Source organism: Pseudorca crassidens, chromosome 1 (genome assembly GCF_039906515.1).
Source record: "Pseudorca crassidens isolate mPseCra1 chromosome 1, mPseCra1.hap1, whole genome shotgun sequence".
NCBI lineage: Eukaryota > Metazoa > Chordata > Mammalia > Artiodactyla > Delphinidae > Pseudorca > Pseudorca crassidens.
In genome coordinates, this window is record NC_090296.1 from 194703516 (window position 1) to 194731487 (window position 27972).

At 39.8% G+C, this 27972-nt stretch overlaps 1 protein-coding gene across 4 annotated transcripts in view; it reads left to right on the plus strand.

Annotated features, from left to right (window-relative positions):
- The window catches only part of CACNB2 (calcium voltage-gated channel auxiliary subunit beta 2), a 400175-nt gene that overhangs the window by 258195 nt on the left and 114008 nt on the right, over positions 1-27972 (plus strand). For 2 of the 4 annotated variants that reach the window (XM_067704528.1, XM_067704538.1), the window contains exons 1-2: positions 1597-2102; positions 3143-3262. In XM_067704528.1, the coding sequence (XP_067560629.1) occupies positions 2034-2102; positions 3143-3262 (189 nt within the window). In that variant the 5' untranslated portion in view covers positions 1597-2033. Of the gene's footprint in view, positions 1-1596; positions 2103-3142; positions 3263-27972 lie in introns of those variants that run through there. The other 2 variants (XM_067704511.1, XM_067704518.1) reach the window with 1 other exon arrangement.

Here is a 27972-nt window from a genome sequence, read left to right on the forward strand (position 1 = left end):
AGGGGCTCTTAAACTGCTTAATTATTTCAACCTGGAAACAGGTCTCAAAATGACCGTGTAATTAAAAGCTACATCTGATTATGAGCAAAGGATTTTTTAAAGCTTATTTTGTTCAAAAGGGAATGAGATCACACACAATTGTGTGTGTGTGTGTGTGTGTGTGTGTGTGTTACTCTCTTCCTCTCATTATGGGCTTCTTAATGACAGAAACTTTGTATCTCACTGAGGCATGACCTGATCCTGTCAGGGTGACTGGGTTTAAAATGCCGGCACTTGTGACTACGGGGCATGATGTCTTTTATGGGATATAATCATGCTTCATGGTAATTTTCTGCTGTGCTATCCCTGCTATAGGAAACCCTCTGGGAAAATTAGGAATCCCCTAGCCTGTGTGTTGGTGTAGAAAAACCCGTCTCCCTTGTGAATTGTACTAGAATGAAAAATTTGCAATGCATTTCCTATTCCTCACGCGTTTTACGTTCACTTGATAACAAGATAAGTAATCTATTTATTGATTTATGTTATGATACCACAATGAGGGTGCATTTGATCTACAACATTTATTCTAAAGCCTCTATTCTGTATTTTCTGGTGTTTAAGTCATGAAGATTGGTCTTAGCCTAGAAATGAAAGGAATGGGGGTGGGGAGGGTTTGGAAGGGAGGGAGGGAGGGAGGGAAAGTAAGGAAGATTTTCATAAGAATCCTTTCTTTCATTCGCATGAGACTTTACAAAACAATCCCCACCAGGACACTCAAACAGAAATGTAGCTCGGAATGCAGTGATAGTATTTTATGTTTACTTTAAGAAACCTGGAAGTGTGTGCTTCTCCATAAACTTTCGAAAATGTAATTCCATTAGTAGTGGAAATTAATAAGTAACTTTCTTTCCCAAGCCCCAGTCACTTTATTTGTAAGAAGAGTTTGGACCAGATTGTTCTGTGAATCTTAACGCCACCTGATAAATCAACCAAGCTTTGAAATTTCTTCGTAATTACGTGATAACAGTTCACACTGTTATTTATTCCAGTGACTTTATTTGGAAGGGTAGTTTCTCAGTTGCAGAAGCAGTTCGAAGTCACTTTGAGCTCCGTTAAACGCATTGCTTAGCGCTGTGAGTACTTTCAAGACCTAACGCAATGGGCAAATCTCTCGCATTTTGTTTAGGAAATCGAGAGCCGTCAAGAGCGGCTTGATACTAGGAGGGATGAGCACGATTTGATTTTGGTCGCCCATCAGTGTATATCGTATTTATTATCTACGAATTGTCCAGTGGCATAGGATATACTTTCTGCAGCAGATTAATGGAAAGAGATCCTTAAATGAAAAAAAAAAAAGAGGGAGAGATTACACTTTATTTTTGAGAGAATGATCTGAAATAGAAACACGCCAAACATTACAGGTGCCTGTTACTATAGAAGCAAAAAGCCCTTTCCAGATGTTTACACTTTGGATGCAAAATGGCAATCTGACAGAGACTAACCATGTGATGTGAGCGTCTGCGTAAAAAGGCTACACACGGAGCATGCCCAGTGCGGTGAGCGCGTCCTCCGCCCTCCCCCTCCAGATCTCTGAAGATAAGGCTTGACCTTTGCACTTGCAAATGTCACTGCATACGTTTTGCACTAGGTTGGTTTGTGTGTGTGTGTGTGTGTGTGTGTGTGTTTTAAAGGCTCTCTTACAACTAATGTCTTTTAACGATCCAAGAGTCGGGAAGAGAATAGGGTAATAAGATGCATGAAGTTTAGGACGAGTTGATGCCTTTGGATGCACTTGAAGTGTTATCTTTAAAGCAATCGAAATCATAGGAGTGTTTGTTTCCCCTCCCCACTGGCTGGAATGGGAAAATAAGAATCTCCTTGGACTGGAGTCCTCCGGGCTAGGAAGTGAAAGCCCCGGAGGCAGAAAGGGACGGAGAGGAGGGGTTTGCCCAGAGCATGGACGGGAACAGAGAAGGGGTTCTGCGGGGCTCAGCGCGCACTGAGGATCGGTGCCCGGGGCTGCAGCTGCGGACGAGAAGGGCGCTGTCTGGCTGATGAAGGCCACCTGGGTCAGGCTTCTGAAACGCGCCAAGGGAGGAAGGCTGAAGAATTCGGACATCTCTGTAAGCTCCAGGGCTCTCGTTGAGGGGAGACGTTATTTTGTCGTTGTTTCTGCTGCTGGTACAGTGAGGATTGTCCGGGGCGCCCGTGATGAGTAATATGTTGATTGCTGGAGAGGGAACGGGAGAGAGTCCTGTAATCCTCCGAGCTCCTTTTCCTATTCTGTGATTTATTGCCCTAGGAGCTCTCCCGGGCAGGTGTTTTCCGTAGACAGCTTTGATGAAATATCTATTTAAAGGGATTGAAAAACAATGTGTCGCTTAAAGACTGAGGGAAGCTGGCGGCTATTGCATTACAGGTTTGTCAGAGGAGCTATCAGGTGAATACGGAGGTAGGTACAAAAGGATGCTTCAGATGAAAGTGGGTGTCATCTATGGTAGAGACAGTTCAGAGAGTTCAAGTTGGTAACTCGCTCGACTTTCCTGTATGTGTTATTAGCCTGTCTTCTTTCTAATTGGAAATTCTCGCTGTAGCTGTAGGCTGTTCTTGAAGCTCTCCTTGAAACCCGCCTGTGCCCTGCGGCGCACTGCAGCACAGAGCTGGTTTGATACGAAGAACTTGTTCTGGCTTCCAGAAAGGCTGCTAACTGGCCCATAAGGTTTGGGAAGGAATGGTAATTTGGAAGGCACAGCTCTCCTAGTGCGTGGTCTGCAGACCAGAGCGCCATGTGTGGAGCTGGTTTGCCACCAGGTGGATTATTTTCTCCTCTTTTCAGGAATGGATAGCACAGTCTAGGAAGCTGACTGCCGTGTCAGTGAGACGTGGCCATTGCAGACCTCACAGATGCAATCTCTTTTATTTATTTATTTATTTATTTTGCGGTACGCGGGCCTCTCACTGCTGTGACCTCTCCCGTTGCGGAGCACAGGCTCCGGACGCGCAGGCTCAGCGGCCCACGGGCCCAGCCGCTCCGCGGCATGTGGGATCCTCCCGGACCCGGGCATGAACCCATGTCCCCTGCATCAGCAGGGGGACTCTCAAGCACTGCGCCACCAGGGAAGCCCGATGCAATCTCTTTTAAAAGGTCGATTTCCCTCTCCAGGGTTCGGCAGACTCCTACACCAGCCGTCCCTCCGATTCAGATGTTTCTTTGGAGGAAGATCGGGAGACGGTGCGCAGAGAAGCACGACGACAGGCCCAGGCCCAGCTGGAGAAAGCAAAGGTAAAACCCTCCGTTCTCCGCCAGGCTCTTTGCAGGTCGTGCTGGGTCCGTGATGGGCCACCTGTGGCAGTTCCTCCTGAAGTGCACATGTGGTCTCTCTGGCGGAAGAGAGGTACAAGAAATGGAATGTACTTTCTTCCCTTGACAGAGAAAGGCAGTGTGATATATGGGTGGTCTTGCCTTTTATGTTGTTTTATAATCCAGGCAACTTGTTTCCGTGGGTGGATGGTTTATTTAGACACACAGAAAGGATCCCTGAATATGCAAAGAGGAAAAACTCCTTCTAATATCAAAAGGATTTTACTTCAGTTTTTTCAGGAAACCATTTCTCTGCTCAGAAAAACAGACATTCTTCAAGCTAATGTTTATTCTCTTAGACAACAATTTTTCTCCCAAATTTTACTCCCTAGGTGTTTTATGATGGCATTTTTCTTATATTTACAAAATGGATCGCATTATGCTTTTCAAAAATAAAACAAGAAAGGATTTTATTCATTAAAATTGTTCCCTTGGAGCACTTTCTTCTCCATCCCACAGTAACAAAGTGCATATATATGGAAGGGGGGACTGGAAAAGACATATGAAACATAGAAGTACAGAATTCAGCTGAGACTGTTTCATTTCTCTAATGGCCATGACTTGGATTCTTTTCCCCATGCATTCGTTCAAATAGCAGCTATTTCTAAAGCATCGACTGTTGTTCATGTTCAGAGGGCCTTGGTGTGTGTGGTAACTCGGTAACTTTTAAGTGAACATATTTTAACACAGTCTTCATTGGTTTTCTTTTGAAAAAATGACTGCTTCGAAAAAAGTGCCGTGTTGATCTTGCTAAAAAAAAAAAAGAAAGAAAATCGAGGGTAACTAACATTAGAATACTTCTGCTGGCTGCTTCATCTCTGAGATGAGTAAAATCTGTGTGTTGCTATGGGAATCGTGGCTTGGAGATGCTCGTTTGAACGCATGGACTGCCGTTATGTAATATGCATGTGACCTGTAGCCCAGCTGCCATAGTAGTTTGCAGGGGAGCTGCCAGGAGACCTTGACTTTTAAAAAGAAAAGCAGGACTTCGGGACATCAAAACAGTGTTCTCACCTCAGCGAGCAGGGAAGTCATCTCCAGGTGCGACACAGTCTTGACTGTGAGAGGATTCATAAAGGGCAGAGGCAGGGAACTGATAAAGCAAGGTGTGGCCCAGTTGCCACCAACTAATCTGCCCTACCCAAGTGAACCATTTAAAACATTATGCTGTGACAATATGGATGAAAGTGGAGGGCAGATCACAGAAGGACAGACACTTTATGATTCCACTGACATGACGTATCTTAAGTAGTCAGACTCCTAGAAGCAGAGAGCAGGATGGTGGTTGCCTGGGGCTAGAGGAGGAGATGGGGAGCTGCTATTCCATGGAGAGAAAGTTTCCGTTATGTAAGATGATTAAGTCCTAGAGATCTCCTGTACAACGTTGTGCCTGCAATTTACAATCTACATTTAGAAATTGTTAAGAGGATAAATTTCTTGTTAAATGTTCTTACTGCAATAGAAAAATTATGAAGTTGAAATTAAATAATGAATGTATGACTAGTGAAGTTAATTGCCCCAAATTTGCGGTGTAGCTAATATAAGTTGCAATTTAGAATCTGAATTCTACACTCTATATTTTGCACCTGGGTGAAAAGAAAAGTCAAGAAAAATAAATGAGTCTGTATTCCAGAAATAAGAGTGTTCTATTTGCACTCGTTCATTGTGATTTTTTCACATACCAAAATTAAACAGTTTCACAGGCTCATATCACATCATCATACAACCCAGTGTCTTGTAGGTTTGCTTTTCACAAACCACAAAGTCTTTAGTTATCTGATTGGTGCATTTTTGTCTCTCACTGCTGTAAGTTCTGAGTTCAGTGACACAGCTGCATAGAACTTTTAAATATTTTTCAACCCAGTGTGGATCATAATATTGTTCCTAAATCAAACCAGATTCGTGTTATTTGTCATACAGACTAAAAAGCTTATAGTTACAAGTGAAGTAGAGATGAAAGAAAATGAAGAGAATTTAAAACAAAGGCAAAATAATTGAAGGGCTATATCGTATGTTTAATGAAAATAGTTTACCTACATCCATTTTTCTTCTTTAAAATTAGGCCCACATCTTAAACCTCTGATGTATTCAAATGAGTTACACTAGGGTGAGTGAGAATTGGAATATGTTCTGAAAGAAGATACAGAGAGCAGGATTTAAGTTTACTTTTAGTTAAAATCATGGTTTGGTAGGCCTGATTTCTTAATTCTGATATCTTTGAAGAAGGCATACAAAAGAAGGATTGTAGATGGGCCATTCATTAGGCTATTTTTACTCTCCTCTCCTCCACCAGTAGATCATTGTGCCTTTGTGGGACGTATCTCAAAATGAAACCTTAAAGTTCAAAAATATACGAAATCATTGTTTACTTTAAGAGACTTTCAGACACTTTTTCCATTCATTTTGGAAGACTCAAAACGTTTTCTCCATTTGTTTTGTAACTATGATAGTGTCCCTCGAACAGGAAGCCTTTCTAAGTGGGTGCTTTAACTTACAACCCTGCAGATCATGTGCCCTAAGTGTGTGCAGATGCCTGGAATAAACCTCAACAGTGCTTTCAGATCCTGGTAAATATGAAATATATTATCCATTAATTGCCAAGAATATGCCCATGAAATAAGGTGATTGGCAAGGAGTGAAACTAGAGAAAATACCTTTTGAAATTACGTGACCTACGTAAGGTTATATAACCAGGCCGTCTGTGATTCCCATAAAACCCAATAGTTTTCACTACTGCTTTAGTATGGCTTCTCTTAAACTAGTAAACTCTACAGTGAACAGATTAAATATTTATTTTGAGGCAAGTAACTGATATGACCTTGTCTTTCAACTTGGTGTTTTCTGATCCCAGATGCACATTTTGATCTTGTTCAGGTTTGCCGTACTTTGCAAAGCCTGCCCTATTTAAGCTAGTGCTCTTAAACACAAATGATATTGTCTTAAACACAAATAATATAGGAATTTAGTTTATTCCCACATTGATCTTTTTATTAGAACAGGTTTATTGAGATATAGTTCACTCATTTAAAGTGTACAGTGTGGGACTTCCCTGATGGTCGAGTGGTTAAGACTCTGTGCTCCCAATCCAGGGGGCCCAGGTTCTATCCCTGGTTGGGGAAATAGATCCCGCACGCATACCACAACTAAGAAGCCCACGTGCCACAACTAAAAAAAAAAAAAAAAAGAAGATCGTGCGTGCAGCAATTAAGACCCGAAGCAGACAAAATTAAATAAATAAATAAAATTTTTTTTAAAAATCAAGTGTACAATTCAGTGGTTTTTAGAATATTTAGCATGGTGCAGGCATCGCTATAACCAACTTTAGAAAATTTTCATTGTCCCCTAAAGAAGTCCCATGTTCTAAATTAGTGGTCATGTCCCATTCTCCCCACACACCGCAGCCCTAGGCAACCACTACTCGACTTTTCTGTCTCTGTAGATTTGTCTGTTCTCGTTATTGCATGTAAATGAAATCATGCAATAGGAGGTCTGCTGTGATTGGCTGCTTTCACTTATGTAACATTTTCAATGTTCACTCCTGTTACAGCATGTATTGGTACTCCGTTCCTTTTCCTTGTTGAGTAATATTCCATCGTCTGTATAGATCACATTTTATTTCTCCATTTATCAGTTGGTGGACGTTTGGGTTGTTTCCATTTTTAAGCTATTGTGGATAATGCTCTTACATACATTCATGTACACATTTTTGCATGGATGTTGCTGGTTCCTAAGATCATTTTTTTTTCAATTGAAAGAATTTTTTTTTTCTTTTCCTTTTCACTCCCCAAAAATGATCCTTCCTGCCCTACGTGCAGAGACTCTGAGTTGGGAAATCTGGATGTGGAAGGCATTGGAGCAGAGATGAAATGGGTTCGGTGTGGTATTCTTAGCAGAATGGATTAATGTTAAATTTTAAGTCAATTGCTCTCATTAGTAAATGTCTACTATATTGAAGAAAGTGTATTGGTCACAGTTGGTGAGTAGGGAAGGCATTGCAAGACCAGAGCCACAAGAAAAAAACAGGCAGATATTTTGCTGTAGACAACTTCTAGTATTTGTTTAGGGAGAAAAGTCGTGGCCTTAAATCACACTAATCAGAAGCAGAGGAGAAGTGTTTTAGGGGAGTAAAGAGGTCTGTGAGTCTCCAGAGGAACAGACTGCCCCCTTCTGGCAGAAACAGAAAAATCCTTCCTGGAGGTGGTGACGGCTTCGAACTATACCTTCCAGGATGGAGTTTAGCTTGTAAAGTAGAAAGTGGGGAGTAGAGGAGAGGGAAGGCCTGATAAGTAATGTGAGTAATGGCTAACATTAGGAAAGGCTCAGCAGCCAGAAAACATGGAACCTTCCAGAGGAAGGTACCAACTGGAAGATGTCTTTATTGTAGCCTCACATTTAATTGCTAGTTTGGCTGGGTATAGTATTGATGTATGAAAAGCGTTTTTCTTCCGAATTTTAAAGGCATTGTTTTGTTTTCTTCTGGCATCCAGCACTGCTGTTGTGATTGCCCATGTCATTCTGTCTCTGAGCTCGATTTCTGTATAATTTTCTCTAATATTTTGAGAACTGTTCTTCCCTTGGAATTTTGAACTTTCACCTTGGTGTGAGGCTTATTATTTCTTGTGCCCGGCTCTTCGTGTGAATGTTCAGTGTGAAGGGCCAGTCACTTCACTTCTGGAAAGTGTGTTATTTGTTTATTTGTCTCTTTATTTGGTTTTGATCGTTTCTTCTCCCGTTCTTTCCTCTTTTTTCTGGTTCTCTAGTTTTTCACGTGTCTGATTAGAGTTTTCTTCTCCACTCACGTTTCCCTACCGTCCCTCTCCCTTTTTGTTCTAGTCATCGAGTTCTTCTCCACTTTTAACCTACCTACTGAAATTTTTATTTTTGAAAATGTCTAATTCCCAAGAACTTTCCTCTTGTCTCCCTTTTTATAGCTTCTTGTCCTTATTCCATGGCTATGATATTTTCTATCTCTTAAGATTATCTTTTAAAGATTTTTCTGTACTGTCAGTGTTTTTTAAACTTTTTAGTTGGATTTTATTCTTACATCTGGAGACTTTCTTCAAAAGTTTGACTTGGGGTTATCCATTCATGATTAAGAGCATGACATTCAGCTGACCGGAAGCTTCTGGACTGCTGGTCTTTTATAGGGTAGTGTCGGGGGGTGGCTTTTCTTTTCATCTGATTGGTGTCCCCAAACGAGTCCACAGTCTCTAGATGCTTTAGTTTTCACTCTTTCTATTCTGTGAATTGCCACTGCCTATTGTTTTCTCTACCCTACGTTTTTGTCTACTCCCATCTCATTTTTTGTTCTTTGCATCTATGGGTTTAGACTTTAAAAAAAAAAAACTTTCAGGAGGAAGCATTTGTTCAGTTGACCATGTTTTTATTCCCCACATTTATCAATAAACATACTATAAAAGAGGAAAGAAATGTTTCTCATATTACCTCAGTCCATAAATGCCTTAGACACTGGGAGAATCCTACCCAGTTGGAAATATTCCCCTACCTGGCCTTTTCAGAAGAAAGAAGAAACAGGAATGTGGTTATTCACCTTCAACCCAAACATGAATTTTTTATTTCAAGAAACATTAGACATGTTTTTAAAAATGAATCTTACTGGGAAAATCACGTGGGAGGTAGGAGAGAAGTGTGTATATATGCCTGTATCAAATACTCACATACTATATCTTATCACATACTATACACATAGGGGGAAAAATAACACATTTAATTGGTAAGAAATAAAATCCAGCAGAGAGGTCTCATCACCAAAAACATGAAGTATGGGAGACATTCTTTGGAAAATATTTTAGGCTCAAATTATTTTCCCATTGTTGATTTTAATGTCTCTTAATTTTTGCATTGAAACACTGTCAGCCCTCTTTTGCTCATAGCAACTACCTTCCAAATACAGCTAGAAAATTGGCAAAATATATCTAATTTCCAACGTCGTGAGTTCGTTTATTGTTGATATACATATTAACTTAGGTTGCATTTTTTTCTACCTGTAAGAAAGCAAAAGTATGTGAAAGCCCTGTGCACCCGTTAGGCTCCTGCGTAACTCATAAATATGACTGGGTACGTACAGTCATATACGCTGGCGCTGTAATTCCACCCATCTCCAGTGTTAATTGACAATAATAGTAATAACGCAGTACTGACAACACTTGCTGGGTGATTACTGTTCATGATAGCCAATTTGAAAGATAGAAGAGGAGAAAGCAAAGCTTTTTGAAATCCTCTAGAGCAGTTATGATCATGCGGTACCTACAGCATCAATTCCTGTACTGTCTTTTACATCAGAACAAACTGCTCTCTGTTTAGTGGCTTAGGTCACGATGTTCTTCCACGCATCACTGGCCAGCTGGCAGGTGAGCTGGTGACTGGCTCATCTGGGATGGACTCTTGCCCGTGTCTGTAGGTTGGCAGCTATCAGCTTGGGTGGCTCCTTTTCCTCTGGGTGGTCTCTCATCCCCCAGCAGGCTGGCTGGCTCTTGCTCACACTGGTCTCAGGGTTTTTCTTCTCTACTGAGTCAGTTTTGTTGGGCAGGTCCTGGCTACAACATAAGCCTATTTCTACTACCTCTCTGGTTGTTCCTTTTCAATATCTTCCACTGTTTCCCTCCACCAAAGTGTGGAAGTTCATCCAGCCAAATGCACCAACCTTGACCTTCTGGCTTTTATCATTGGAGGCATGCCTTTGGTTTTCAAACTGGTGGATTCTTGGGAGCTGCTACAGAGGCAGAGGGCTGTCCAGCAGCTCGAGTTCTGGTGCATTCTTCCTAGATGCAGACAAAACAGCTCTCTCCTTTTTTTTTTTTTTTTTTTCTTTCTTGACATATTGGGACTTCTGTGTAAGCTCTCCTTTTGAATAGAGAGCTTCACGTCCATAACGAGTTTTAAACCACTACCATCTTTCCTTTTACCATCTAGTCCTTCTCACTGCTTCATCATCACATTAAGTCTAAACCTCTGCCCTTGGCCTCTCTCCCTAGTGTTAGTATCTCACATCTTCCTTTTTACGGCATCTCTATCAGTTCTGACGTTTAAAATGGAGCTCCCCACGTTTTTCCTTCAAACCCTTTCTTCTCTGCATTTTCTTATTTCCGTCAATGTGAATTCCATCCTCCCGCGCTCAAAGCCTTGGTCCAGGGGTCAGCAGGTTTTTTTCTGTAAAGGGTCAGATAGGAGACGTTTAAGGTGCTGCTGGTCACGTGGTCTCTGTCACAACGACTCAACTCGGGAAAGTCTGGATTTGGATTCCATCTCTGCCGTAGTCTGACTGCTTGACCTTTTGATAAGTTATATGTGACACTCTTGGTTCCAGCGATAACTGCATGAGCTGTACACGTCCAGTCCAGAGTTCCCAGATAGGGGACTGGGATGGGCACAGGTGGCTGGAACACACTGCTCCTGCCTTCAAATTCAGTGTCTAATGGGGAGTCCGTATTAGAAACCATGAAACCACTATTTTCATTCCCTTTTTAGTTGTGCAAGGTCACCCTACACCATTATATATGGTTGTTACCAAACTCAAGTTCGACTGCTTGTTGCTCAAGAATCCAACACTGAGACACAAGTGTTGGGTAAAAGGAAAGATAGCTTCATTGAGGAGGCCAGCAATCCTGGGGAGAAGGTGGACTCACGTCCCAAAGAACCAACTCCCCATTGCCAATCGGGGGCAAGAGCTTTTCAAGGGGAGTTTCATGGGTGTGTAGGTAGAGGGAGGGGGCTTCATGCGGGATAGCACAGTCAGTTCTGACAGTCATCTTGTAGTTGATCGTGGGGTGGTCTGAGCAGCATCATCTTGATTGTTTCAAGTACAGTTAGTCTTCAGTTCCAGGGTTGGTTTGCTCCCATTTCTTTGAGACCAGCTCTCAGAATTGTGGCAGCTTATGTCATGGCTACAGTCTGGTCATCATGTAGTTAACTTCTTCCACCTGGTGGGGTTTCAGTATCTGCACAACAGCTCACAGGACGTGGCTCAGAATATTATCCATAGCCCTTGAAGAGGAACTAAAGGTCCTTGACTTTGTTTAATGACTAAACTATTATTATTTTGTTTTGTTTGATGGTTTTCCTTCGTATCTGCATTTTCTTACTTCTCTGATGAAACGTATTCTTTGGCTCAAGTTTTTCTACAGACAAGGCAGGCGGAGGACTTGGGGTGGGGGGTTCTGGGAAGGCCCCATAGGGCTCTGCTCCGTCACGTGGTCACTACTGTCTTGGAGTTGTTTCTGACTCGGTGGTGAGTGCTGGGTGGCACTTCTGTACTGTCCAGTGACAGCTGCCCTGAGTGGCATTTGCACTATTACGTGATGTTGACAGCAGCTCATCGATCAGGTCCAATTGCACTCCTATCCGTCCCCGGGACTGAGGCGGTGTCCTGTCCCCTGCACTAGACTTTGAGCCCCTTGAGAGTAAAGGCAGGCTCTGTGCTTCTTAATCTTGTGGCTGTAGATTCGTGCGTCTGTTATCAAGAGCAAGTTAACACAATGCTCTCTTGCTCTTCTCACGGGTTCTTTTCTGAGTAACACCTGAGTATTTTAGGAATAAAATTACATATCGTTCCCTGTTTCCTTATGGTTATATTTATCTTGGCAGTCTACCCAGGAGTGAGTTTTAAGTTTCCAATGGATAAGAGTTAACATGTTTTAAAGGGAACCCGATACTCTAATTCAACACTCTCTTACAGTGGATTTATGGTTTTTATTAATGGGAGTTCTAGGGTGCTGAGGTTTGCCCACATTCAAACTGCACTCTTGTGTAAGAACCCTTTTAAGGACTGTTAATATAATACAGACTTCTGGCTGTTTCAAAACCATAAATGGATTGGGGAAGGATTATTATAAACTTTGCTGCTCAAGCCTTCTTTTTCATTGAGAGCTGTAACTGAACATCTTTGTGGTATCTTTATAAGCACAGCTATAAATACATGATTCTTCCCTCTTTTTCTCTCTACCGGATATGAACGGGGAACAACACAAAGATCTTTAAGCAGTTAAAACACTCAACCTCTCCCTGCTCTTGAGTTTTTGCCCCACCAACAACTAAAGGAAAGATGTTGAAAACTGTAAGACAGTAGAATTTATTCAATTAGCAAACATTTGATGGGTGGTATTGTGCTATTGAGCTAGGAGCTAGAAGAAGGAGTATCAAAGATCTGCTCGATGTGGTTTCTCCCTCAAGAAGCTCCTGGTCCAATTAATGATGATGCCAGACATGTGTGTCCTGACTGAGCATAAGGTGATAAGTGATAGACTAACAGCAGTGAGCCAAAGGCTGTAGGAATGGGGAGCAGGTGGATGGGAGGTACTGCTGGGGTGGGAGAGGGCTGGAAGACCAGAATCAGGGCAACGGGGATTATAGATGCCCCACCATGAAGTGGATGTCTCTTTGTGGATAGAGCCTTTGCTAGCCAGTGATGTGCTTTTTTCTAAGGTTATCAAGATTGCTAACTGAGGGTCCAACAGAGGCTGTTATTTTGGTTTAATTTTGTTTAAATCCCATCTAATTCCAATTTACCTTAAACTAACCACACCAAAGTGGATTTTATTAATCCTCTTAACCATTTTGAAGTGTACAGTTCAGTCATGTTGACTATGTTCCGGTTGTTGTGTTGCACCTCTAGAACTTTCTCATCTTGCAAACCTGAAACTCTCTACCTGTTGGCCAATATCTCTTTGTTTCCTCCTCCCCCCAGTCCCTGGCAACTACCATTCTAGTTTCTGTTTCCATGATTTTGACTACCCGAGGTACCTCATATAAATGGAATCATACTGTATTGGTCCTTCTGTGACTGGTTTCTTTTACTTAGCATCATGACCTGAAGGCTCATCCGTGTTGTAGCATGTGACAGAATTTCCTTCTTTTTTGAGGCCAAATAATATTCCGTTATGTAGGTAGACCACATTTTCTTTATTCGTTCATCTGTTGAGGGACATTTGGGCTGCTTCTACCTCTTGGCTCCTGTGAATAATGCTGTAAAGAATTTGTGTGTGTGTGTGTGTGTATCCTGGACTTCTTTTTAATGATGCTGTTAAGCTGTACCATAGCCATTAGTAGCTTATGTTTATGTAGTGTCTCAGTGTTGCAGCCCCCAGTATCCCAAAGTATAACTTTGCCTGGTCTTTGCAGCTACTCAGTAGGGAAAGGAGGGCAGGTATGGTTACCCCATTTTATGAAGAAATGGATGGTGCATATTGAAGAGTCTTGTTCAAGCTCATTGAGCTCTTAAGTGACAGAATTAGGACAAGGACCCAGGCTTCTGTTTGGTAGAATTCTGTCCTGCGTTCTTTCACCTAATCAGTGAGCCCCTCTTCGAAGGATAAACTGACAGTGTACTAACGCTGCCTCTTTCTTACATGTTCTGGAAGGATTAAAGGAATAAAACTTTTTTTTTCTTAAATAACAAAAGCAAAAAAAAAAAAAACCAGCATGGCAACTATTAAAACAAATTTAAAAATAAAAACACCACCTCTGGGAAAAATAATCAAATATCTAGGAAACAGGTTGGATGAAGAATGCTGAAGAAATTGAGTTTAAGTAGGTCAAGGGAGGGAGAGAGGATTGAAATCACGATGAAACTATGTGAAAAGAGATTTCATAAGTGTTGTCTCCTCCTAAGGAAAAAAAATGGTGAAAGGAATGGTCTAAAAATTATAGCAGCCAAAAATGTAAAGTTAGATGTTATAATTGACTTGAGAGAGATGAGAATGTGTTGTAAAGAAAAACTAGGAAACTGCCTTAGTGATGGTTTTAAAGAAACTTGTGTGGCTTGAGAAAGTGTTCATTTATTTTAACTAAATCCTGTCTTGAGGAAGGAAGATGGATGACATTAGCTGGGAAAGTTATTTTTGATCTAGTGATTCCCTAGTAAGAATCCTTTCTACTGATATTTGCAGGATTAACATTGACTGCTTTAAAAAAAAAAAAAAGTCAGTTCTTCTCCTCATTTAAAAAAAAGTGAGGTTAATACTCTGCTCACCCTACCTCCCAAGATGGGACCAGGAAGTGTGTTTGGCAGGAAGGAAGCAAAAATGTCGGCAGTCAATCATCAATTAAGTTGTCCAGTCTTTCTGCTTTCTAGATCCATTCCCTGGATTTTAAACACCTTAACTCTTACTTTTGTCTTCTTAGAGGAACTGTGGTCATCCCTAGATGAAATATTTATTGGACCCATTGTAACCCTACATTTGAGTCAACCAGCATTCCTTGCAGATGCAAGTCAAGTTACACATTGGTTTACAAGGCAACCCTGTATCACACAGTCACGCAGAATTAAAGCAGATCATTGGCATATGCTACTAGCTCAATTCTGTGCAGTTAAGTAATCTGAAACATATAATAATCCTATAATGGATATACACAATGAAGTATAAAAATCCTTTGAATAGAAATCTCCGCGTGCTAAATGAAGGCATTATTCATTCAACACACCTATATTTGATCCCCTCCCTTGCCGTATGGGTGATGCTAGAGGATATAAAATGATTAAGCCTTGATCCCTAATTATCAGGAGTGCAGTCTAAAAGGACATTTAACTAGTAGCCCCGTGGTAATGTACAATACTGTCTTCTTCACCTCCTCACTTTAAAATGAAAGAGAGAAGTTGATCACCCTGAAGCCCAGGTCCCGCAGCAGCTCCGGACTGTGCGCTAGAGTTTACGAGCCGCCTGATGTCTTGTGTCCATTTTACCACGTGATTTGCATCTGAGTCGGCATCTCAGAGGGCGCAGTACCTCAGCATCCTCTTAGCCAAGTGATCAACACTCCGCTAAAGGGATGTGTCCCAACCTTAAATATTTTATTTAAGCTTAACACATTAAGAAACGTACACTTCACTAATATTTTGCTATAATACCAAGGCCGGTTCTTTGAGCCTGAGTCAGCTACTTGAAGTCTCAGCTACACCCAGACAGCCATCTTCAGTATAGAATTTAGTCTGACGTTGGAGTTTGACCCTATCCAAAGGGATTTGGAACTGAAAAGGATTTTTAATGTTAAAACATAGTCATGCGGCTTCCCTGGTGGCGCAGTGGTTGAGAGTCCGCCTGCTGATGCAGGGGACGCGGGTTCGTGCCCCGGTCCGGGAAGATCCCACATGCCGCGGAGCGGCTGGGCCCGTGAGCCACGGCCGCTGGGCCTGCGTGTCCGACAGTGAGAGGCCCGCGCACCATACAAAAAAAAAAACAAACAAAAAAACATAGTCATGTTTATACCTCAAAACGATAAATTTCTCCGGGATACCTTAGTTTTACAAAACATGAACCATTTGTTTCCATTCTTATACTTTGCTAAATGTTTTGGTAAAATGAAAAAGCAGGCATTTGGTAAATTGTAGTAACTCTATAAAAAAGGAGTTTGAATTTTTTTTTCCCTAAAAATTCCTATCTACGTAAAATGTGTTGATATTAATAAAGGTCAGTCACACTTGTTAACTGTGGTCCAAGAAAAACTATCCATTTGACTTAGACAAATAGGGTACCTTGTAATCTTAGCTCTTGAAGTATTTTTTTATATTTCCCTGAAATATATATGGTATTTCCTTGGCTGAAAAAAAAATGTTTATTGTTAACATCATCAACATGGAACCTGTTTTTTAACGATTTTAAAAAACTATTTCTTCATCTTTTCTGGATCATGAATGCCTTTGAATATATGATGAAATCTTCGAGCCTTTTCCAGAGGAACAGTCAGCTTATGTACCATCAGCAAGTAGTAACTCATGTTTATACAATGTCTCAGTGTTGAAATTCCTTGTGTTTTACTTTGCTTGGTCCTTACAACTACTTCGTGGGGAAGGGAGGACAGATATGTTTACCCCATTTTATAAATGAGGAAATTGATGGTGACCTTCATAGACCCCTGAAACAAACCCACGTACCCTAAGGGTTTACAAAATACAAGAACCTTTGTTAAGAATCCCAGTCTTCCTCCAGTTAGAATGGCTGATGCCTTAAAAACTGTGGGACGTTGCCCTAAATCTGCGAAGTGTTTTCCTTTGCTCTCAGATACTTGAGGCGATGACCACGTACATTCTTCTTGGAATTCTTATTTCAGCTATAGTGTTTAGTCTAGTGTGGAAGTGGAGGTTGGGCAGATACATGATACTCTGTAAATACTTTCATGTGCTATATAGCCATAAAGGATGTTCTAGTTTAAACAGTTGTCAGTGGTGAGTGATTTCAACGTTGTGTTTTGTTTTCAGATTTTCCAATGGCCTGTATGAAGGGACTCAGAACTGAAAAGTCCTTTCAAGTTTAGCGGATAGTGGGAAGGAATCTTTCTGTGGTTGATGTACTGGTCTGTGAGTTTCTGACGTGCTTTGTCTTGTGTTAACTCTCAAAGTATCATCTACGTACTGGCTCTTGTTTATTCTTGCTTAGATTACCTGTTGGATTGGGATAACCAGGACGTTGACTAGATGTGTGGAGGAGACCCTACCTGCAGATTACAGAACATTAAGGCTCTCTGTTGCCTGATTGTCCTGTTTCCCTTGATTAGACAGACATCTCCTGCCATCTTTCTGGCTTCTTGGAAGAATAAAAGACATATTAAATGTTCCCAGGAGCAGGACGTTCTCCTGCCCAAAGATTTAGGATTCCATTGAGAGGTTCCCTTTTATTCAGCGGCTGTGTGCTCTGGTCTGGTGTGGTCCATTGCTCTGTCCCATCAACCCTCCCTGTGTCCTCACCTGTCACCTCCTGCCGCAAATAACTTGTCCTTGCTTCTTGAGGCCTTTATCAGACCATATGTTTCTCTTCTCCAACATGTAAACTGGGAGCAACTTGGACTGAGACTTACCCGGTTGACACTTAGCAATTTGGCTCCTTGGTAGAGGTGGGATAAATGTTTGTGGACTCAATGAATCATATGATCTACTGAGTGATAGGAAATGTGTGAAGGGAACCCTAAGCTTTGGATGTAATCACATTTTGCCACCTGCATCTTGTAACGTAACTATTCTATGAGGTTCTGTCTTGTCTCTACAACTACATGTGACCTCAGAGGGGGGAATCAGGATGTATAGTTCATTTCTGTCTCCCACCAGGTAGTATAGTGAGTGATATGAAGAATGACTTTGGGTTACTTTAGGGCAGTTTTCAGTAAATAACAATCATTGGTCTTGGCTGAAGATAACATGAAGAAGACGTTTCAGAAAATTTTCTGTTTCATAGAGAAACAGATGGGATGAAAGCAGGAACCACATCTGAGCAGAGGTGGTCTTCGCAGGAGAAAAGGGTCCCTCTCCGAAGCCAGATTCCCAACTAGCAGCTGCTCAGGCTTTCTGTTCCCTGTCTTGGGCAAGGGTGTATTCCAGCTCAGTTTCCGAGGAGCTGTCCTGTACTATAAATCGGGGTATCTTTCCTATAAAATGAGGTCTATATATAAAATCTACTGTGTGTCTTCCACAAACAGATGTCCAGAATTCTTGGTCCCTTTGAAGTCTAATTGTTCTCCTTTTTGGAGTAATTAGTGAAGAGGAAAGACAATAATATAAAGGACTCAAACATAAGACATTAAAATGGCTAAGTACTCCCATGTGCAGCCTATCAGATAATTCAGTTTGCTTCTGTAATGTGGGAATACAGCTGATGAAAAAATTACAATTATGTGACTTCATGGTCATTGGAAAGAGTTTGTCCCTTATGTACTGATAAGTATGCTCTAATTGAAGAGTGATATGCAATAGTGACATTTTTTGCAGGTGTTAGCTATAAATATATGATCATAAAATAAACATGTATTAAAATAGGATGTCAGATTCTCAATTATATTTTTCAATAAATTAAATAATAATATGTATAAAAGAGTACATACAACAGTAAGGTAAAAACTTATGTACCCGTGGTGTTTCTCATTCTCTTTCTTTTCATTGTATTTTGTCATATCTCTTATGTTTATATTCCATACAATATACTGCTTCATTTTTGTGCTTTTGAATCATTATTTAAATGGCATCCTATTATGGTGGTTTTCTAGTAACTTGCTTTTTTTCGCTCAAGGTTACCTACGTAAAATTCATTCATGTTGATTTTTGTCACAGTAAGTTTTTTTAAAAGTTTTATTGAAGTATAGTTGTTTTACAATGTTGTGTTAATTCCCGCTGTACAGCAAAGTGATTCCGTTATACATATATATCATTCTTTTTCATATTCTTTTCCATTATGGTTTATCACAGGATATTGAATATAGTTCCCTGTGCTACACAGTAGGACCTTGTTGTTTTGTCACAGTAATTTATTCACTTTTACCAATATATGGTATCCCAGTATAGGAATTGCCTGAGTTGATCTGTTCGCCTGTCAATGGACATTTAAGTGACTACAAACAGTCCTGCTGTGGAAATTTTTGCACTTGTCTCTTGGTCCATGTGTGCAAGAATTTCTCTAGGATATGTATAACTAGCAGTGGAATTGTTGGCTTATAAGGTATGTGTGTTTTTACCTTTCCTGGATAGCGGCAGTTGGTGTTTAAAGAGGTTGTCTTAATTTACAATCCTACCATTGTGGTAGGAGAGTTCCTTTTGTTCCACATCCTCTACAGCATTTAATATCATCAGATTTATATATTCATTTTCTGCCAATGCAGCAGGTGAAAAATTAAAAGTCTCAGGGTGGTGTTATTTGTATTTCCATGATTACTTAGAAAATGGAATACTTTAAATATATTTATTGACCTCTGTTTTCTATGAAGTGGCTGTGCATAGCTTTGGACTTTTGATCAAGTTGTCTTTTTCTGTTCATTTATAGGAGTATTTTATACATTTGGTATCTGATTATTTTATTGGTTATTTATTTTGCTGAAAGATTTTGGCTTATAGCTGCTCATCTTACATTTTTATAGCTTTCTTAATTGTAATTGAGATTTATTCATCCTTTCTGTCACTGTTTGTGCTTTGGGGATCTTGTTTAAGAAATTCTTCCCTACCCTGAAGAATTCCTAAAGAATTCTAACTTTATTTCTAACGGTTTTGAAATTTTGTCTTTTCATATTTAAGCTCTTAATCTTTCTGGAATTAACTTTTGTATATGGCATGAGATAGGGATCTGATTTCATTTAAGACATCTGTTTGTTCCAGAGCTATTTATTGAAGAGTGTATTCTCTCCTTGCTGGTCTAAAATGCCTGCTTGGTCACAAATCAATTTTCAACATATGAGTAGGTCTATTTCTGGGCTTTTTTTCCTGTGTCAGCTCCATATTACTTAATTACTGTAGTGTTAAAATAAATATTGGGCATGTCAACCCACTAATATTCTTCATGACAGAGTTGGCTATTCTTGGACTTTTCTATATAAATTTTAGATAACATGTATGAAATTCAGCTGAAAAAGAAACAAATACAAACATACTCAACTGAGATTTGAGATTGCATTTGTAGATTAATTTGGGGTAAAATGCCTTTGTTATAATATTGAGTCATCTTATCCATGCATATGAAATATCTCTCCATTAACTCAGTTCTTGACTGTTTTATAATTTTGTCCATAAAGGTCAAAAGGTCCATGCTTACACTTTTTGTATTTGTTCCTAGGTATTTTTTTTTTTAGTCACTGTTACAGTCCCTTCGTCTCACATTTTCCCTTTCTCTCTCTCTCTCTCAAGCTATAGTTTCTGTTTGCTAATGTATGGAAATGTAGTTGATTTTCTATGAAAAATCTTTACATTCATCAGTCTTTCTAGCAATTAATAAATGCTAATAAATTTTCTATAGATTCTTGGGTTTTCTATCAGACATAGATAGGGCAGTCTTATCGTATGAATACTGAAAATTCTGTTTCTTCCTCCCCAGTTCTTTTAACTTTTCAATTTGTTCTCATCTTACTGCACTGACTAGACCCTCCACTGCATTGTTGGTTGTATTATACATGGTAATAATAGGCATCCTGGTGTTTGTGAGTTTTTAAAGGGAATGCTTTTATTTTACTGTTAGGTAAAATATTTGTTGTGGGTTTTCTATAGATAGACTTTAACAGGAAGATTTCTTCTGGTTCTAGTTTGTTGGGTTAAAAAAAATCATGAATTGGTATTTTTTTTTTTTTTTTTTTTGCGGTACGCGGGCCTCTCACTATTGTGGCCTCTCCCGTTGCGGAGCACAGGCTCCGGATGCGCAGGCTCAGCGGCCATGGCTCACGGGCCCAGCCGCTCCGCGGCATGTGGGATCTTCCCGGACCGGGCACGAACCCGTGTCCCCGGAATCGGCAGGCGGACTCTCAACCACTGCGCCACCAGGGAAGCCCTGGTATTGAATTTTATCAAATGCCCCTTTTTGCATCTTTTAAGATAATCATTATATGATATTTTTCTTTAAATTTCTCATAGTTAATTATATTAATAGATTTTCTACATTAAAGTGACTTTGCATACTGGGATAAACAACATTTTTACAGTGTTCTACCTATTTTAATATTTTGCTGGATTTAACTTTCTAAGGGGTGTGTGTGTGTGTGTGTGTGTGTGTGTGCGCGTGCGTGTGCGTGCGTGTGTATTTGTTGTATGTGTGGTTGCAAGGGAAACACCCCTTTTTTTCCCTATTTTGTACTGTTATTATGTGTTTGAGATTGAAGTTTGTTACTCTCATGAAATTGGTTTGTTTTTTGGTGTGTTTGTTTTTTTTTAATTTCTCTTCCCTGGAAGCATGTATGTTATGTTCTGATATTTCTTCTTTGAATATTTTCTAGAATTCACTGGGAAAATTTCTACACATGCTGTGGTTTTTGTTTTTTGATGGGAAGATTTTTTAACTATTGATTTAAATTCTTTATTATAGAATATCTTTCTAATTAAAATTAATCTATCTTTTGTTAAAAAGAAACTTTCTAATTCTTTTTCCACTTCATCTGTGTTTTCAGATTACTTTAGCCATAAACTTATTTGTAATATTCTCATTATTTTATTTAATACCTGTAGTATCTAAAGTTACATTTTCTTTTTCCCTTTCACTTTCTTACTTAATTTCAGTAATAGTTATCTATTTGATTAATATTTTCAAAGAATAAAATTTAGTTTCTAATTCTGTTTGCTATTTCATTAATTTCTCCCTATTAAAAAGTTCCCTTCTAATTTCTTCTTTAATTCAAGTCAGGCACTTAGCTCATTATTTCTCATCCTCTCCTCTGTTAATCATATATGCTTTTTACATTTCTATTGAAGAACCGTATTTTCTGTATTCCACAAATTTTGACATGTAGTATTTCATTATTGTTCAGTTTTAAGTGTTTTGATTCCTTATTTGAGCTGTGAGTTATTCAGAAATTTGCTAATTCCCACATATGTGCAGGTTATCTTACTGTTGTCCTTTCTCTGTCCTTTGATTTTAGGTCTATTTCAAATGGGACATGGCTCAGTTTTATTTATTTGGTTCAACATGACAATTTTTGTCTTTTTAAAATATAGCAGTTAGGCTTCCCTGGTGGCGCAGTGGTTGAGAGTCCGCCTGCCGATGCAGGGGACACGGGTTCGTGCCCCGGTCTGGGAAGATCCCACATGCCGTGGAGCGGCTGGGCCCGTGAGCCATGGCCGCTGAGCCTGAGCGTCCAGAGCCTGTGCTCCGCAATGGGAGAGGCCACAGCAGTGAGAGGCCCGCGTACCGCAAAAAAATATATATATATATATGTGTATATATATATATAGCAGTTTATCTTCTTACTTTGAGATTATACATATTTATACTTATTTTGTACCACAGTCTTACTTTGTGCTTTTAGTATGTTTCAGTCTTCTATTTTATCTCCCATCTCAATATTTTTTTCTGTCTTTTGAGATGATTGAATTTCTTTTTTAAATCTGGTTTTACTCTTTACTAGTTTGGAAGTTATACATTATAGTTCTGTTTTTTTAGTGGCTACCTTGGAAATTTCAGCATGAATTCTTAAAATAATCTGAAGTTAATCAGTAACCTAGCCCTCCTTTTGGACAATATATGGACTTTAGAACAGTTAAACCTGATAACTCCTTCCTGACATATTTCTGTTAATAATTTCATTTTATCTGCTTTTTTTTTTTTTTGCGGTACGCGGGCCTCTCACTGTTGTGGCCTCTCCCGTTGTGGAACACAGGCTCAGTGGCCACGGCTCATGGGCCCAGCCGCTTCACGGCATGTGGGACCTTCCTGGGCTGGGGCACGAACCCGTGTCCCCTACATTGACAGGCGGACTCTCAACCACCGTGCCACCAGGGAAGCCCCTTATCTGCTTTTTAATCCTACATAATAGATAGTAGTAGTAGTATTACTATTTATCTTTTAAAAACAATTCTGTATTTGTTTTGATTTATGCATTTCACTACTCCTGCCTTTGTTCATCATTTTCTTCGGGTATTAAGGATTCTTCTGATACCATTGTTATTCTTGAAGTTGATCATTTCTAAGTTTCTTCCATGAGAACATTCTTGATGGGGAAGTCTCTTTATTTTTCTGGGAAAAAAAAACCTCATTTATGAAAGATAGTTTTGCTTGAAGACAATTTTAGGTTGATATTTTTTCCTAGCACTTGGATGGTGCTATCTTACCATTTCTTGGCTTCTGGCTGTTGAGAAGCCAGTTCTCAGCGTGACTGTCAATTCTCTGTATGCACTTTCTTTTTCTCCTCGCTGCTCTGAGATCCTCTCTCTGTCTTTGCTGTTCTGCAGTGTCACTCTGCTCTGTCAAGATGCAGATTTTCCTTCTTTTTTCAATTCTGTTTGGGATTCATTGTTCTCTTAAATCAGAGGATTCAAGTATTCTACTAATGGAAAATTCTCAACAGTTATCTCTAGAAAGTTCAAGAAAATAATAATTAATCTAGCATTGTTAGCTATTCTTTGGTGGAATGGTTGTCCAAATGTCAAGTTTGTCTCGTTGCCAGACTTGGGAGAAATGCTACATTATTACATCTGAATTTTGGTAAAATCCTCGTTTTATTTTATAATTATTTATCTGCCTAAACAGAAAATCAAGGATATGTTTTAAAAGGGTCCTAGTACCCCAAAAAAACGGGGAAAAAGAAACTGTTTCTTAAGTAGGTCAGGAGTACTATGAGCAGAGATCAAGCCTGCTCTGAAATGATCAGTCCAAGTCAGAGTAATCCATAAACCTGCCTTCGAACTTCCTAGTCGCACGGAACGTTTACACATAAGAGTTATTTGTTTAGTGGTTGCTGGTCACCTTCTAGAAGTATTTCATTAGAGTTCAGTGTCTCAGCTGGCACTAGGCAGCATGAAGTGCTATGACCTGTGATCTGAGTTGTTGAGACATATTTCCAAACAGAATTGACCAAGAAGAGATGGAATTCCGATGTATAAATGAGCTGGGGGAGTGTGTTTAAGTACATACGTATTTGGTTCCTGTGTATCCCCATGAAAAGCATTTATAAATTTGTATTTCATGTTAACCAAATGGAGAATTTAAGTAGATAATCTCTTAATCATTTATATCTGGGTTTGATCAGATGCTTCTATGTTTCTATGTATATGTGCTTGTGTCCTTTTCTGAGATTTTATATACTTTTAACAACCTACCATCAATGTCTTGTTTGCCTTCCCCATCCGTTTACATTTGTCTGTGGCAATAAAATGAGTCTGCTTCTATCCTGATGCCTGCAGTAGGCCCTGAGCTCTTTTTATCAATTTCCCAACACTGCCTAAAAATCCCATTTGGCCTTTTCCTAGGGTTATTGCTTCTAAGAGCAAATATATTCTATTTAAATCAGGAATGTACTTCCATGGAGTTAGTGAAAATGTCAACTTAAATACAGGCTTTCCTTCTGATAATCCATGATATGACAAAGAGCTAACCATGTTTTTTCCCTTTGCTTAAAAGCTTGACACATAAATAGCAATATTTTGCTCCTTGAAAAAACCAAAAAGTCAAGGAAATTAACCGAGACAAAACTACTGTCTGTGCATCTGATAAAAGTCGAGAAACAACATGGATAAGCCCCAAGGATACTTTTGTTACTCCTGTAACATCTCCTTTCTATGGACATGTATCTGTCACAAGAGCATTATTTATCTTTTTAAGGAAGAATAGATTCATTTTAGAAATAGCAATGTGATTCTAAGCCTTGTGGGGAAAAAAATGAAAACTCTTTAATCATCCAAAATGTCAAGCTACTCACTAGGACTTTCCCTTAACTCTGAAACTAGCCACACATTGAACAAAAATACCACATATATTCTATTTGAAGTCAGATTTAAAATTTTAAATATAAAAATGATCATTATTTGTCACCCCCAGAAGTTTCCTCTTGCTCCTTTTTCATCCTTCCTTCTTGCGCCTCCTGATACCTTATGCTTATCTTGATTGCAGTAGTTACATGTATTAGACACAAAAGTTAAAACTGGGGCTTCCCTGGTGGCGCAGTGGTTGAGAGTCCGCCTGCTGATGCAGGGGACACGGGTTCGTGACCCGGTCCGGGAAGATCCCACATGCCACGGAGAGGCTAGGCCCCTGAGCCATGGCCGCTGAGCCTGTGTGTCCAGAGCCTGTGCTCCAAGTTAAAACTTACCAAGTTGTACTCTGTGTGTGTGTGTGTGTGTGTGTGTGTGTAATTGTACACCACTTAAGCCTCAGTACAACTGTTAAAAACAAAAATATAAAAGTACGTTTTCAAAAACAACAATTTCAGAAGTCTCTAGGAAGAAGAAATTCATTGGTGCTATGTTTCAAAAACAACAGGGAATACAACAAAATAAATGTTTTAACACCATTGAGAGAAAAGATGACCTGTGTCAACCTCTTCTTAATACTATTGTCCAAACATCTCTTCCCTTTGGGCTACATGATGCTGTACTTGTTATTTTTTGACCTCATTAGAGTGTAACTGTTTAGATAATACTATTTATTTATTTTTAAAAAATATATGTATACAAAGACACACACACACACATATGTGTATGTGTGTACATTTACCTATTTATTTGAGAGTCTATTTGTTACTAGGCAGTGTGCAGGGCTGCAGATAGATACAAAGATGATCAAGATAGTATATTTCATGCAAGGGGACCAGTGTGCCCCCAAGAGAGGAAGACTGGTTTTAGGAACAGCAGTTTAATATAACTGTGTGAGAGACCCCAAGAACCAGTTTTTTTGTAAAGTTACCCAACATTTGTCGTAACTCAATTTTATTGGAAACCGTGCGATGAAGCATCAGGGTCTGCATTGTGTAGATGCCTCTTGGTAGTATTGTTGTGGTGATCAAGACCAAGCATGTAAAAAAAAAAAAAAAAAGCCGCCGTTTTTACCACTCAGCAGCTTTGTTTGAACTGGGTTTGTTTATCAGAAAACGGGTCAAGAGTGGGAAGCATGTCTAAGGCTCCATAGATGCGGAGGCTGGCTGGTATTGATACGCCAAGCAAAGCCCTTTCTTGTGCAAATGACAGATGTAATCAGATGATGGGCTGTGAGTGGTATTTGTGGTTTAACTTTTAAGCTCATATAAATACCCACTGGGAAGGATAAATTTGTTATGGCAAGTTTGACACTTTCTAGCCTCAGGTTTTTTTCCACAATCAAAACTATTGTTTTTAATCAGATGTTTGTTTTTTTAGTAGCATGGAACGACTTGAAATGTAACTACTGTGTTAGAATGTGTTACAGTATTCATATCCATTTCAACAAGAACTCTGGTAGAGTTGCCTGCCTGTAAAGCTTTTCAGTTAATTTTGAGCTTCTTCTGATAGGCACATAGAGTGTTTAATATAGAATAACCATTTTAAAACAGAGAACAATGGGCGTTTGGGCCATCAACTTGAAAAGGAAATGTTTTGAGGGGAGGTTCTTTTAATTCGTAGTGGGGATAGAGGTGGAGGAGGGAAAGAGATTTCCCACATGGTATGATGTTATAGATTTATTTAAAATAAATTCATAGTATCTTGCGTTGAGCATCAATTCAATCCTATCGTGGTTTGGTCAAGAAAACAAAAACCACTTTAAATATATCATGGAGGGAAGAAGTTAATACAGGGAATTAAAAATTTACAAAATGTAAAGGAACTAAAGAAATGAAGTTAGAGAAAGCTACCAGTTCTCAGGTTTGCCAGTAGCTGTGGGAGAATTAAGGAATTGCTGAAATAGCAGAAAATCACCGCTGATGATTGCAGCTGCCTGAGACACCAAGTGGGTGATTCTCAGGACACAGCCCCGTTATAATCTTAAAAACTGAGCACCTCAAAGAACTTTTGTGTATATAGGTTACGTCTATTGATATTGATTGCATTAAAAATGAAAAGAAAAATGTAGAGAGAAAGAAAACACAAATATACATTCCATCCCCATAGCCTTCAGAGGCGAGATGTCATCACAGGTCATGTAGCCTCTGGAAAATTCTGTTACTGACCCGGGTTCTTGGCCTTCCCTAATCAACAGAAATTGATAAGAGGCCAGACAAGAAATTCAGGCAAGGCTCCTGCTGCAGCAGGGGGGAGAGAGAACAAGTAACAGGTTCCCTTGCTCGCTCGCTCCCCGAGGGGGGTGAGCTGCTTCCCTATATGGCATGAGGGTAGGGGTGTGTCCAGGGGTTGGGCCAGAAGGGTGGCTTCGGTGGTCTGCCCACCCCCTTGGTGGTGTTGTGTGCAGGGGGCGTGCTCAGTATCCCGCTTTTGCTCCCGGCTCCTCAGAAATGGCAGTTGGGGTTTTGGTCTTTTTGTATCTTCTTGTCCATAATTTGTCCCAACTGTGAATGCACACAGTTGTCCCTTTTAGTCCCTTACAGTTTCTTTGTATTTTTTTGCTGGAGGAGACGTTTGTCCAGGTGCAAGCACTGCAGCAAAGGATCCCAGGTTCCAGCGTGTCTCAATTCCACTGTACAGTGGGAAGAGGATGAAAGTGTAAAAAGGCAAATAATGTCTTAGCGTGGTTATGAAAAAGTTTTGACCTGTGGACTCCCTAAGAGAGTCTCAGGGACTTCTTGGGGGTCCTGAGCCACATGTTGAGAACTGCTGGCCTATTTTCCTGGAAAACCTCTCAGTGGCTGGTGGTAGAACAATAATACGGCTTCTCTCCTGCCTTCTGCGTCTCACACAAGTACCTTTCATTGCGGGAATCCAACCAGGTTCCTTGCTGGCAGAAGTTCTGTAAATATAATTCCCAGGCATCCATGCCCTTTGATATATGGGAGAGTATGGGGAAGGGCTGAATTGGCAACAGATAATCCAACACAACATTTCATTTTAAAGCCATGAAAATCCACCTGATTTGGCACTATAGCAGCTACGTGAAGGGTCATTTCTATGAGGGTAGGATCCTTGCTATTTCATAAATTTCCCAGAGTCCTTCCCAATTATTACCCTTTTGCATCAGTCTTTGACAGAAATAAAGATATGAAATAATGACCTAATAAATCTTTCACTGTTTTCACCAAAAATTTTCAGTAGATTTATCTCTCCTGAAATTTTGTTTTTGTGTGTACGTATTTGTGTATGTGCTGCAGACACACATCAAAATCACTGAGATCTGTTTAGAGCCCAACAAATTCTGGTCCTATTTCGAGAACCTGTAGCATCGGTGAGGCCAGAATATTAGCCCTTGTCCTGTAGGTTAGGCCTTGAGTGTAGAATAACTCTTTAAGCATCATAAAAATCTAGAGTGTTCTTAGATCATTTTTAGAGAATCAGTAAGGTTAATAAAAAGTATTTCAGAATGAAAATGAAT